The sequence below is a fragment of the Salmo trutta genome, chromosome 5, assembly GCF_901001165.1.
Source record: "Salmo trutta chromosome 5, fSalTru1.1, whole genome shotgun sequence".
Classification (NCBI taxonomy): Eukaryota; Metazoa; Chordata; class Actinopteri; order Salmoniformes; family Salmonidae; genus Salmo; species Salmo trutta.
In genome coordinates, this window is record NC_042961.1 from 14,183,856 (window position 1) to 14,196,764 (window position 12,909).

At 44.5% G+C, this 12,909-nt stretch overlaps 1 protein-coding gene across 1 annotated transcript in view; it reads right to left on the reverse strand.

The window, feature by feature from the left end:
- The window catches only part of LOC115193700 (serine protease HTRA1A-like), a 35,401-nt gene that overhangs the window by 14,685 nt on the left and 7,807 nt on the right, over nt 1-12,909 (reverse strand). Inside the window, exons 2-3 of the mRNA XM_029752625.1 lie at nt 12,413-12,512; nt 11,651-11,855 (exon numbers count right to left, since the gene is read on the reverse strand). Coding sequence (XP_029608485.1) covers nt 11,651-11,855; nt 12,413-12,512 — 305 coding nt within the window. The remainder of the gene's footprint in view (nt 1-11,650; nt 11,856-12,412; nt 12,513-12,909) is intronic.

Genomic DNA, 12,909 nt, shown 5'->3' on the forward strand with positions numbered 1-12,909 from the left:
GGTTAATTTTACATCAACCCGAACAAAAAACAACTGTAAACAGCACAGAGGCATGCCAGTGAAACACACACACCCTCTGTTTGGTGATTAAATCTATGACCACTACTAGAGTCTTTGCTGTGGTCACTACTGTGCTTTTCTTATAGGGGACTTCAAGGCAATATGCAAATTATAGTGTATTCAAAGTTTTAAAAAATGCTTCTAAAGTAACTAATTTCCGCTTAAAAATGTCAGACTTGATTTGCGGTAACAAAACATTTATCTAATAACGTATCAACCCCTACAAAATGTATTATAATCCACATAATAAGTCACATTTCCTGTTACTGCAGGATTATTTCCCTGCTGTGAGAAGCAGGGTCAAATTAAGACAGCGCATCTGTAAGTATTATGTTAACTTTTTAGTCCTATGCTACCATGCATACATATCATGGGGCCACTAGCAAATGGTGTAACCGTGTGTGGGTGAACTCTACTATGGCTACACATGAACTTTGTCCCAAGGGTTGTGCCTCAGTGGATAAAGAGGAGCTTGATCCAACATGATAATACCTGCAGAACCATCAGCTCTGGGGATCAATATGGTGCACATGTTGTTGTAAATGCCACAGCCAACACAACAGCAAACACATGGTCGAAAGCTCCCTCTGTTTCCAGCAGGATTTCCAGACACCCTGGAAGACTGGATGGCATCTCACCAACGGGCGGCTAGACACCACACGCCTTTAATCTGTGGGCCATGCAGATCTGATGAGATGCGGTTGGGATGTATGTATGGGTCTCTCTTCCACTGCATCGCTGGCCTGGGAAACAACCACCTACAAACTAGGCCTTGTCTGGAGCATCGAAAAGAAGAGCAAGGCCAGTCTGCTTCCCTTAGCCCTTGTCCCGACACGCTGCTTCTGCAAGGATGGGAGCGATTGTGGGAGAGTGAGTGAAATGGAGGATGAGACGAGGATGTGATTCATTTTCCCTCTGCTTCTTTCTGAAGGACGCCACTCTTTCCACTGAGAAACAGAGCATGTCCTGGATGTCTCCTGAACGGGGACCAATAAGAGCCCTGGTCGGTCTAGCCAGCGCCAGTCATCCTACAACCCTTTAGGAGGTGGACAACCTGGGGAGCATACAGACTAACATTGTGGTTGAGTACTGAGACACATATACTCACTGTATTTATTGATGAGGATGTGGTGTCCTCATTTGTTTGGGTGTGTTTAACTGCCCTCAGTCTGTTGACATGACTTCCATGAACAAAATCATCTCAAATATTCTAAACTGAGGACACCGACAGTGCGCTACTTTGCACCACAGACAGTTGAGGAAGTGAGTGAGGGAGTGGATAGGGTTAACAAGCTGCTCTTTCCCCCGCATGATGACTTCTAGATTAATCTTCCCAGCGTCACATCACACAACCATCTCATTAGCCTATTAGATCACTTAGCTTTGCAGACATATGGATCCTTTTTCCAGGCCACATCCCCTCTGTCTTTGCCTGCCTCTCCATCCCATTCTCTCTCTGTCAGAAACGAATGTAGCACTTTTTCCCTTTCTCCTTCCCATCCTCTGAAGTGCCAACTTCTGCAGTCAGACTAATGTAGCTGCAGATGTGTAATGTCTTCCCCAGAGACGAGGGTACACCACACAAGAACGGACCGACCCAGCCGCCAATAAACTCTGCTTCTCATGAAGCACCGAGGGGGAAGAGAGGGTATTCTACATTCAAAGAGTGAACTTTCAAAGCTCACAGTCATAAACATGTGTGATCGATTCTATCTCAGTGTGCTGATATGAAATACAAAGTTTGACAAAAGTCACCCATACTCATGACGCACACTTGAGGCAAGAGAGGGACAGATGGAGGGAGAGTGAGGAAAAGAGGGAAATAAATACATACTTAAAAGTGTACAGACCTGAAGCCCTGAGGACAGAACTGTGACAACTTACTGAATTTTTCATACAAATTAGGAAATTCCAACTTTTCCTTTATTTTGGCCTCTAATTATCTCCCTCTCTCTCTCATCCTCTAATTTCTCTCTCACTGACACTTTCCATCTCTAGTCGACTCTTTCCCTCACATCCACCCTCCCCTCCCCTGCCCGTACCCACTGTCTCATTAGCTGGGGTGTCATGAGTCAGACCCCCTCCCCTCTCCCATAGCCTCTGTCCTGTCCCACTGTGGGGGTTAGTCATGGAACTGGGACTGTGCCCCCTGGGCAGTCTGGGTAGACACTTTCTCACACAGAAGAGAAAACTGGGGCAAAGATTTCAACAGCTGTCTTAGCTATGTAGCCAGAGTGGGGCACGGGGTATATGGTCAATCCACAGTCAGGTACTGGGCTGTCATGGTCAACCAGTAGTTGGATGGTAGTCTTTACCACAAGGCACAAATCATTAGACTTTTCAGTGTCTTGAAACTGGTTTATAAGAAGTAATGACGCTGTATTTTCCACCCATAATCTTTTCTTCAGACGTTCATGGATCACTGCTTTGGGTCTGATATCACCTTCCAGTTGTCTAGTATGTGTAATGAATGTAGACCAGAGTGTATAGCACAGTGGTCTTCCAGGGCCAGTTTGGGGAACCACTGTAGGCCGCATAAAAGAAAACATAACCTTGTGCTTGTCTTGGCGTATTGGCCGATGCTGTGTGCAGCCCTGTCCTTGTCGTGAGTGTCTTTTCAGCTGTGCATTGAAGCGAGGGAATGCTCTGCGAGGCATTCTGTGGTGCAGTTACTCCTAGCCTGTGGCTTTGAATGGGTGCCAGACATTCCTTCATATGGCTGTCGAATATGATTCATGTGGGATGTGTATCCCACTAGTCCACAAAGCAACAATCTCTCTATGTAACTGTACGCTCCCTCAGCAAAAACCTTACATGGCCTACCTCCATGCCATTTATGAGCAAAACCTTTGCTATCAAAACTATTTGCTCATTGGAGCATGACATGGGTTTTCATCTGCTGGTAATGAGTCTTTGCAGAATGTATTCCAAGTTTATTTCAGAGAATCGTTTCCTAACGACTGTTGTCTCTGAAGTATTTTTAACTGAATGCCATTGCCAACATTAACTATGTGTTGAATGCCAGCGTTTACAAGGACCACTTGGTTGCACATGTTGCACCTCTCAAACAATCAGCTGTGTTATCAAGCTGAACATCAACTTTCTACCAATAACATGTTGCTTCATCTTGTAATTCTGTCTCCGCTGATGTTTAATAGGGAATAATATTAAGTAATTGTTATTGTTCAATTGTTGCTCACATTTGCTAGTGGTGTCTAGATTTGCAGTTGTAAGATATAGGAAAGTACTGCACCAAGATGGCTGCTGTTGGCCTGGAAGGCTGTACTTAAAATCCAATCTGCCTCCTGGGAGTTGAAACTCTCAATGTCATTCCCACTCACACTCATAGGCAGGGATTAAATAGCATGGGAGCTACTGTGTAAAGTCACACTCCTCAAATCCTCTTATTTATGCCACTTATAATATTCCATAAAGTTTCAATTTGAAGGAATATTGTGAAGATTGGCAGTTACTAACCTCAATTCTGGCTTTAACTCTGACTCATCTGCCCTGGGCTCTTTCTTCAATTCCGGGCTGCCCATTTGAAAACGCCGGCAACAAAACAGGCAGGAGAGGGGGAGTCCAGGCGAGGTTAAGACAAAGGGAAAAGCAGCCACCTCTTCTCTCCATTCTATTGGCCAATGACTTGGTAATTATATGGATGACCTTCGATTGCGATTTTGCTATCAATGTGAATCTCGTAACTGCAATATTCACTGCTTTTCTGAAACATGGCGTTCGGACAAGATTCCCCCCATCTAACTCAATGGATTCTCCATTCACCGAGCGGACTGGACAATGAATTCAGGGAAATCGAGAGGGAGAGGGTTATGCCTCTTCATCAACAGCAAATGTTATGCTGAAGTTTCTACCCATTGTTTACCCATCTTGGAATACCTGATGGTCAAATGCTGACCCTTCTGCCTTCTGAGAGATTTTTCAGCTGTTAGCATGACTGCTGTATATATGCTTTCACTGGAACAGGCCCAGATCCACACATTTTGCGTGAAGAAAAGACGCCCGAAAAGGGGACGCAGATCGGGGATCCTTCTGAGAAGCCGGAGGCGAGCGAGTAAACTCCCAATGCCTTCCATTCTCCTTGCTAACGTGCAATCGTTAGAAAATAAAACTGATGACCTTCTATTAAGATTATCCTACCAACGGGACATTAAAAACTGTAACATCTTATGTTTCACCAAGTCGTGGCTGAACAAAGAAACAGAGCTGGCTGGATTTTCCATTCACCGGCCAAACAGAGACGCTACCTCTGGTAAGACGAGGGGTGGGGTGTGTGTCTTTTTGTCAATAACAGCTGGTGCGCGATGTCTAATATTAAAGAAGTCTCGAGGTATTGCTCGCCTGAGGGAGAGTGCCTTATGATAAGCTGTCGAACACACTATCTACCAAGAGAGTTCTCATCTGTATTATTCGTAGCCGTCTATTTACCACCACAAAGCGGAGCTGGCACTAAGACCGCTCTCAACCAACTCTATAAGGCCATAAGCAAAGAAGAAAATGCTCACCCAGAAGTGGCGCTCCTAGCGCCGGGGACCTTAATGCAGGCAAACTTAAATCAGTTTTACCAATTTTTTACCAGCATGTCACATGTGCAACCAGGGGGAAAAAAATCCTAGACAACCTTTACTCCACACACAGAGATGCATATAAAGCTCTTCCCCACCCTCTATTTGGCAAATCTGACCATAATTCTATCCTCCTGATTCCTGCTTACAAGCAAAAACTATAGCAGGAAGTACCAGAGACTCGCTCAATACGGAAGTGGTCAGATGACATGGATGCTACACTACAGGATTTTTGCTAGCACAGACTGGAATATGTTCCGGGATTCATCCAATGGCATTGTAGTTGCATATTCCTGATTTCCCTGAAAGTTGCATATCGCGGGGACTATTCGAAGCTAGTGTAGTACACCCTGTAGCGTACTACACTACCTTTGAATACTCCCCGCGATATGCAACTTTTCAGGGAAATCAGGAATATACAACTACAATGCCATTGGATGAATCCCGGAACATATCCCGGAACATATTCCAATACACACAGTCAGTTAGGAAAGCAAAGGTTAGCTTTTTCAGACAGAAATTTGCATCCTGCAGCACTAATTTCAAAAAGTTTTGGGACACTGTAAAGTCCATGGAGAATAAGAGTACCTCCTCCCAGCTGCCCACTGCACTTAGACTGGGAAACACTGTCACCACTGATAAATCCACAATAATTGAGAATTTCAATAAGCATTTCTCTACGGCTGGCCATGCTTTCCACCTGGCTACCCCAACCCCGGCCAACAGCTCTGCACCCCCCGCAGCAACTGGCCCAAGCCCACCCCCCGCTTCTCCTTCACCCAAATTCAGACAGCTGATGTTCTGAAAGAGCTGCAAAATCTGGATCCCTACAAATCAGCTGCGCTAGACAATTTGGACCCTCTCTTCCTAAAATTATCCGCTGCCATTTTTGCAACCCCTATTACTAGTCTATTTAGCCTCTCTTTCGTATCGTCTGAGATTCCTAAAGATTGGAAAGCGGCCGCGGTCATCCCCCTCTTCAAAGGGGGAGACATTCTAGACCCAAGCTGTTACAGACCTATATCCATCCTGCCCTGCCTTTCTAAAGTCTTCGAAAGCAAAGTTAACAAACAGATCACTGACCATTTTGAATCCCACCGTACCTTCTCCACTATGCAATCTGGTTTCCGAGCAGGTCACGGGTGCACCCCCGCCACGCTCAAGGTCCTAAACGATATCATAAGAGCCATCGATAAAAGACAGTACTGTGCAGCCGTCTTTATTGACCTGGCGAGGCTTTCGACTCTGTCAATCACCGTATTCTTATCAGCAGACTCAACAGCCTTGGTTTCTCTAATGACTGCCTCGCCTGGTTCACTAACTACTTCTCAGATAGAGTTCAGTGTCAAATCGGACGGCCTGTTGTCCGGAGCTCTGGCAGTCTCTATGGGGGTGCCACAGAGTTCATTTCTCGGGCCAACTCTTTTCTCTGATTTTTCAATGATGTCGCTCTTGCTACGGGTGATTCTTTGATCCACCTCTACGCAGACGACACCATTCTGTATACATCTGGCCTTTCTTTGGACACTGTGTTAACAAACCTCCAAAGGAGCTTCAACGCCATACAACACTCCTTCCGTGGCCTCCAACTGCTCTTAAATGCAAGTAAAACAAAATGCATGCTCTTCAAAGGATCGCTGCCCGCATCCGCCCACCCGACTAGCATCACTAATCTGGACGGTTCTGACTTAGTATATGTGGACAACTATAAATACAGTGGAACTCTGAAGTTTACATCCACCTTAGCCAAATACATTTAATCTCAGTTTTTCACAATTCCTGGGATTTAATCCTAGTAAAAATTCCCTGTTTTAGGTCAGTTAGGATCACCACTTTATTTTAAGAATGTGAAATGTCAGAATAATAGTAGAGAGAATGATTTATTTCAGCATTTCTTTCTTTCATCACATTCCCAGTGGGTCAGAAGTTTACATACCCTCAATTTGTATTTGGTAGCATTGCCTTTAAATTGTTAAACATGGGTCAAACGTTTCGGGTAGCCTTTCACAAGCTTCCCACAATAAGTTTGGTTAATTTTGGCCCATTCCTCCTGACAGAGCTGGTGTAACTGAGTCAGGTTTGTAGGCCTCCTTGCTCGCACACACTTTTTCAGTTCTGCCCAAAAAATGTCTATGGGATTGAGGTCAGGGCTTTGTGATGGCCACTCCAATACCGTGACTTTGTTGTCCTTAAGCCTTTTTGCCAAAACTTTGGAAGTACGCTTGGGGTCATTGTCCATTTGGAAGACCCATTAGCAACCAAGCTTTAACTTCCTGACTGACGTCTTGAGATGTTGCTTCAATATATCCACATAATCTTCCTTCCACATGATGCCATCTATTTTGTGAAGTGCACCAGTCCCTCCTGCAGCAAAGCACATCCACAACATGATGCTGCCACCCCCGTGCTTCACGGTTGGGATGGTGTTCTTCAGCTTGCAAGCCTCCCCCGTTTTCCTCCAAACATAACGATGGTCATTATGGCCAAACAGTTCTATTTTTGTTTCATCAGACCAGAGGACATTTCTCCAAAAAGTATGGTCTTTGTCCCCATGTGTAGTTGCAAACCGTAGTCTGGATTTTTTTATGGCGGTTAAGGAGCAGTGGCATCTTCCTTGCTGAGCAGCCTTTCAGGTTATGTTGATATAGGACTCGTTTTACTGTGGATATAGATAGTTTTGTACCCGTTTCCTTCAGCATCTTCACAAGGTCCCTTGCTGTTGTTCTGGGATTGATTTGCACAAAAGTACGTTCATCTCTAGGAAAAAGAACACATCTTCTCCTGAGCGGTATGACGGCTGCGTGGTCCCATGGTGTTTATACTGCGTACTATTGTTTGTACAGATGAACGTGGTACCTTCAGGCGTTTGGAAAATTCTCCCAAGGATGAACCAGAATTGTGGAGGTCTACAATGTTTTTTATGAGGTCTTGGCTGATTTCTTTTTATTTTCCCATGACGTCAAGCAGAGGCACTGAGTTTGAAGAAAGGCAATGAAATACATCCACAGGTACACCTCCAATTGACTCAAATTATGCCAATTAGCCTATCAGAAGCTTCTAAAGCCATGACATAATTTTCTGGAATTTTCCAAGCTGTTTAACGGCACAGTCAACTTAGTGTATGTAAACTTCTGACCCACTAGAACTGGCCTACCTGGTTAAATAAAGGTGAAATAATATTTTTTCAAATGTAATAAAAATAAAATTGAGGAATACACCACCTCTGTTATCGGCTTCATCAATAAGTGCATCGATGACGTCGTCCCCACAGTGACTGTACGTACATATCCCAATCAGAAGCTATAGATTACAGGCAACATATAGTGAATTATAAGTGAAATAATCTGTCTGTAAACAATTGTTGGAAAAATTACTTGTGTCAAAACTATAGTTTGTTAACAACAAATTTGTGGAGTGGTTGAAAAACGAGTTTTAATGACTCCAACCTAAGTGTATGTAAACTTCCGACTTCAACTGTACCTCGGTGTCTGGCTAGACTGTAATCTCTCCTTCCAGACTCACATTAAGCATCTTCAATCCAAAGTTAAATCTAGAATCGGCTTCCTATTTCGCAACAAAGCCGCCTTCACGCATGCTGCCAAACATACCCTCGTAAAACTGAACATCTTACCGATCCTTGACTTCGGCAATGTCATTTACAAAATAGCCTCCAACACTCTACTCAGCAAATTGGATGCAGTCTATCACAGTGCCATCCGTTTTGTCACCAAAGCCCCATATACTACCCACCACTGCGACCTGTATGCTCTCGTTGACTGGTCCTCGCTACATATTCGTCGCCAAACCCACAGACTCCAGGTCATCTATAAGTCTTTGCTAGGTACAGCTCCACCTTTTCTCAGCTCACTGGTCACCATAGCAACACCCACCCATAGCACACGCTTCAGCAGGTATATTTCACTGGTCATCCCCAAAGCCAACACCTACTTTGGCCGCCTTACCTTCCAGTTCTCTGCTGCCAATGACTGGAATGAATTGCAAAAATCACTGAAGTTGGAGACTTATATCTCCCTCACCAACTTTTAGCGTCAGCTGTCAGAGCAGCTTACCGATCGCTGCAGCTGTACACAGCCCATCTGTAAATAGCCCATCCAACCAACTACCTACCTCATCCCCATATTTGTTTTTGTTTTTCTGCTCTTTGCACACCAGTATCTCTACTTGCACATCCTCATTTGCACATATACAACTTCAGTTTAAATTGCTAAATTGTAATTACTTCACCACTATTGGCCTATTTGTTGCCTTACCTCCTTACTTCATTTGCACACACTGTATACTGATTTTTCTATTGTGTTATTGACTGTATGTTTGTTTATCCAATGTGTAACTCTGTGTTGTTTTTGTCGCACTGCTCTGCTTTATCTTGGCCAGGTCGCAGTTGTAAATGAGAACTTGTTGTCAGCTGGCCTACCTGGTTAAATAAAGGTGAAATAATATTTAAAAAAATAAAAAATACAACTGAGGAATACACCACCTCAGTTATCGGCTTCATCAATAAGTGCATCGATGACGTCGTCCCCACAGTGACTGTACGTATATATCCCAACCAGAAGCTATGAATTACAGGCAACATCCTCATCGAGCTAAAGGCTAGAGCTGCCACTTTCAAGGAGAGGTGACACTAATCCAGACGATTTTAAGAAATCCCGCTATGCCCTCAGACGAACCATCAAACAAGCAAAGCGTCAATACAGGATTAAGATTGAAACTCCTACACCGGCTCTGACACTCGTCGGATGTGGCAGGGCGTGAAAACTATTACGGACTACAAAGGGAAACCCAGACGCGAGCTGCCCAGTGACGTGAGCCTACCAGACGAGCTAAATGCCTTTTATGCTCGCTTTGAGGCAAGCAACACTGTAGCATGCATGAGAGCACCAGCTGTTCTGGATGACTGTGTGATAACGCTCTCGGTAGCCAATGTGAACAAATCCTTCAAACAGGTCAACATTCACGAAGCCGCTGGGCCAGACGGATTACCAGGACGTGTACTCAAACCATGCGCAGACCAACTGTCAAGTGTCTTCACTGACATTATCAATCTCTCCCTGACCGAGTCTGTAATACCTACATGTTTCAAGCAGACCACCATAGTCCCTGTGCCCTCGGAAGCGAAGGTAACACACATCGGTAGCCATGAAGTGCTTTGAAAGGCTGGTCATGGCTCACATCAATAGCATCCTCCTGGACACCCAAGACCCACTCCAATTCGCATACCGCCCCAACAGATCCACAGATGACGCAATCTCAATCGCACTCCACACCGCCCTTTCTCACCTGGACAAAAGGAACACCTATGTGAGAATGCTGTTCATCGACTACAGCTCAGCATTCAACACCATAGTGCCCACGAAGCTCATCACTAAGCTAAGGACTCTGGGACTAAACACCTCCCTCTGCAACTGGATCCTGGACTTTCTGACGGGTCGCCCCCAGGTGGTAAGATTAGACAACAACACATCTGCCACGCTGATCCTTAACACTGGGGCCCCTCAGTGGTGTGTACTTAGTCCCCTCCTGTATTCCCTGTTCACCCACGACTGCGTGGCCAAACACGACTCCAAAACCATCATTAAGTTTGCTGATGACACATCAATGGTAGGCCTGATCACCGGCAACAATGAGACGGCCTATAGGGAGGAGGTCAGAGAACTGGCAGTGTGGTGCCAGGACAACAACCTCTCCCTCAATGTGAGCAAGACTAAGGAGGTGATCGTGGACTATAGGAAAATGAGGGCTGAACATGCCCCCATTAACATCGATGGGGCTGTAGTGGAGCGGGTCGAGAGTCTACATCACCAACGAACTATCATGGTCCAAACATACCAAGACAGTCGTGAAGAGGGCACGACAAAACCCTTTCCCCCTCAGGAGACTGAAAAGATTTGGCATGGGCCCCCAGATCCTCAAATGTTCTACAGCTGCACCATCGAGAGCATCCTGACCGGTTGCATCATCGCCTGGTATGGCAACAGCTCGGCATCTGACCGTAAGGCGCTACAAAGAGTAGTGCGAACGGCCCAGTACATCACTGGGGCCAAGCTTCCTGCCATCCAGGACCTATATAATAGGCGGTGTCAGAGGAAAGCCCATAAAATTGTCAGACTCTCCAGTCACCCATGTTATAGACTGTTTTCTCTGCTACCGCACGGTAAGCACACGATAAGTCTAGGACCAAAAGGTTCCACAACAGCTTCTACCCACAAGCCATTAGACTGCTGAACAATTCATAAAAATTGCCACCGGACAATTTACATTGACACCCCCCTTGTACACTGCTGCTACTCGCTGTTTGTTTGTTACCTATGCATAGTCATTTCGTCCCCACCTACATGTACAGATTCCCTCAACTAGCCTGTACCCCTGCATACTGACTCGGTACCGGTGCCCCGTGTATATAGCCTCGTTATTCTTATTGTGTTACTTTTTATTATTACTTTTTATTTTGGTTTACCTGGTAAATATTTTCTTCTTCTTGAACTTCACTGTTGGTTAAGGGCTTGTAAGTAAGCATTTAACGGTAAAGTCTACACTTTAAGTCTGCACTGTATTCGGCGTATGTGGCAAATAAAGTTTGATTTGATTTGACCCCGGAACTAGCCCTGTACATAGCTTACTTACTTTCGCATGTTCTTATTTCTATTTATCTTGTTTAATTTATTGTGTCTTTTTGTCCTGCTTTACTTTCTTGAATAGTACTACTGATATTGACTACTGCATTGTTGGGAAAGAGCTTGCAAGAAAGACATTGTACTTGAATGTGATAACAAAACCTGAAACTTGATCTTTGTGATGGAATGGGTAGCACACAACACAAGCGAACTACCACAATTTTGCAACTGTTTCTAAGTGTAAACCTCTTCCCTATGTGTCTGTTTGTCTCCTATGTCAGTTATTAATGGTTTAAGTTGTTTGAATAAAGTAATTTGTACTAGATTCTGAACTGTTGAGCTATGTCTGTGACCTCTGGTGTCCCCTCTTACCGGTGAGTCGATCTTGAGGAGTGCTATGTCGGACTTCTCGTCCATGTCTTTGATATTGGCGTCGTAGGTGGCGCCACTCTTCAGCTCCACCTTTACTCGATGTTTATTGGCCACAACATGGGCGTTGGTCACAATCTGTCCATCCTCCGACACCATGAACCCTGAGCCACTGGACACTGCCACCTCCCGCTTAGAATAGGTCATTCTGAGAGAGAGGGAGGGAGGGAGAGAGGGAGAGAAAGAGATAGATGTGCAGAAAGGGAGAGAAAGAGAGAGAGATACATTTATAGAGAGAAAGGGAGTGATTCATAGAAATACGGAGGAGAAGGGGGGTGGAGAGATGAAGACAGGGAAAGAGGATGCAAGGCAGAAGGAGAAAGAGAAGTACGTTAAAAGGGAGGGTTTTAACTTAAATGTTTTACCAACTAGTGTGGTCACATCCAGGTGGGCTGTAAAGTAAACTCTGGTATGTGTCTACAGATATTCAAGGACGAACACACATAGCTGTGTTTTCGTGAAATTTCAGGACTTTTTGGAGTGTAAAATGTTTCACCATTAAAAATTATATTTTCCCTAACCCTAACCCCAAAACCTTAAACCTAACCCTTAAATTTAAAATAGCATTTGAACATATTCAGGGCCTGAAAAAAGTTATTGTTTTCCTACCTTTTCAGGACATTAAGGTGAAGTGTTAGGACATTGGGGTCCTGATAATGTAGGAAAACAAGTACACACACACACACACACAGGTGCCACTCTTACTTGCGGTAGAGTTCAATGTGAACCACGGCTGGGGCGATCCTCTCCACCACGTCAGCGATAAAGTTGTATTTGTGTCTCAGACTGTTTGGGTTGTCCTGGGCTAGAAATACATCAACAGAGACAGGACGTTGGGATAAAAAATGAACTCAAAAACAACCACAAACACAAATACAACGAAATGATGCAACAGCAATGCAAGAATAAGCCCATTATATGAAACTGGTCTCAAAGAGAAATGGAAAAGATGACAGTCCGTTTGTGGCATAGACGGAGTATTCCCCGTGCTTCTGTCTCTGTCTGTAAGTGCCTTTGATTCTTCCGTAAGAAGATAAGTCAGAAAATGTTGATGACTGACCACGTAATTACATCATACTGAGAAGGCATACAAGCATTCTTCCAGGCTGTGAATTACTGTAAGTCTTCTCTGAAGATTATCATAGACATTTTGCTTTTTAAAGACAAGATAATCATGTTTCATCTCCTTTATCTTTCCACAC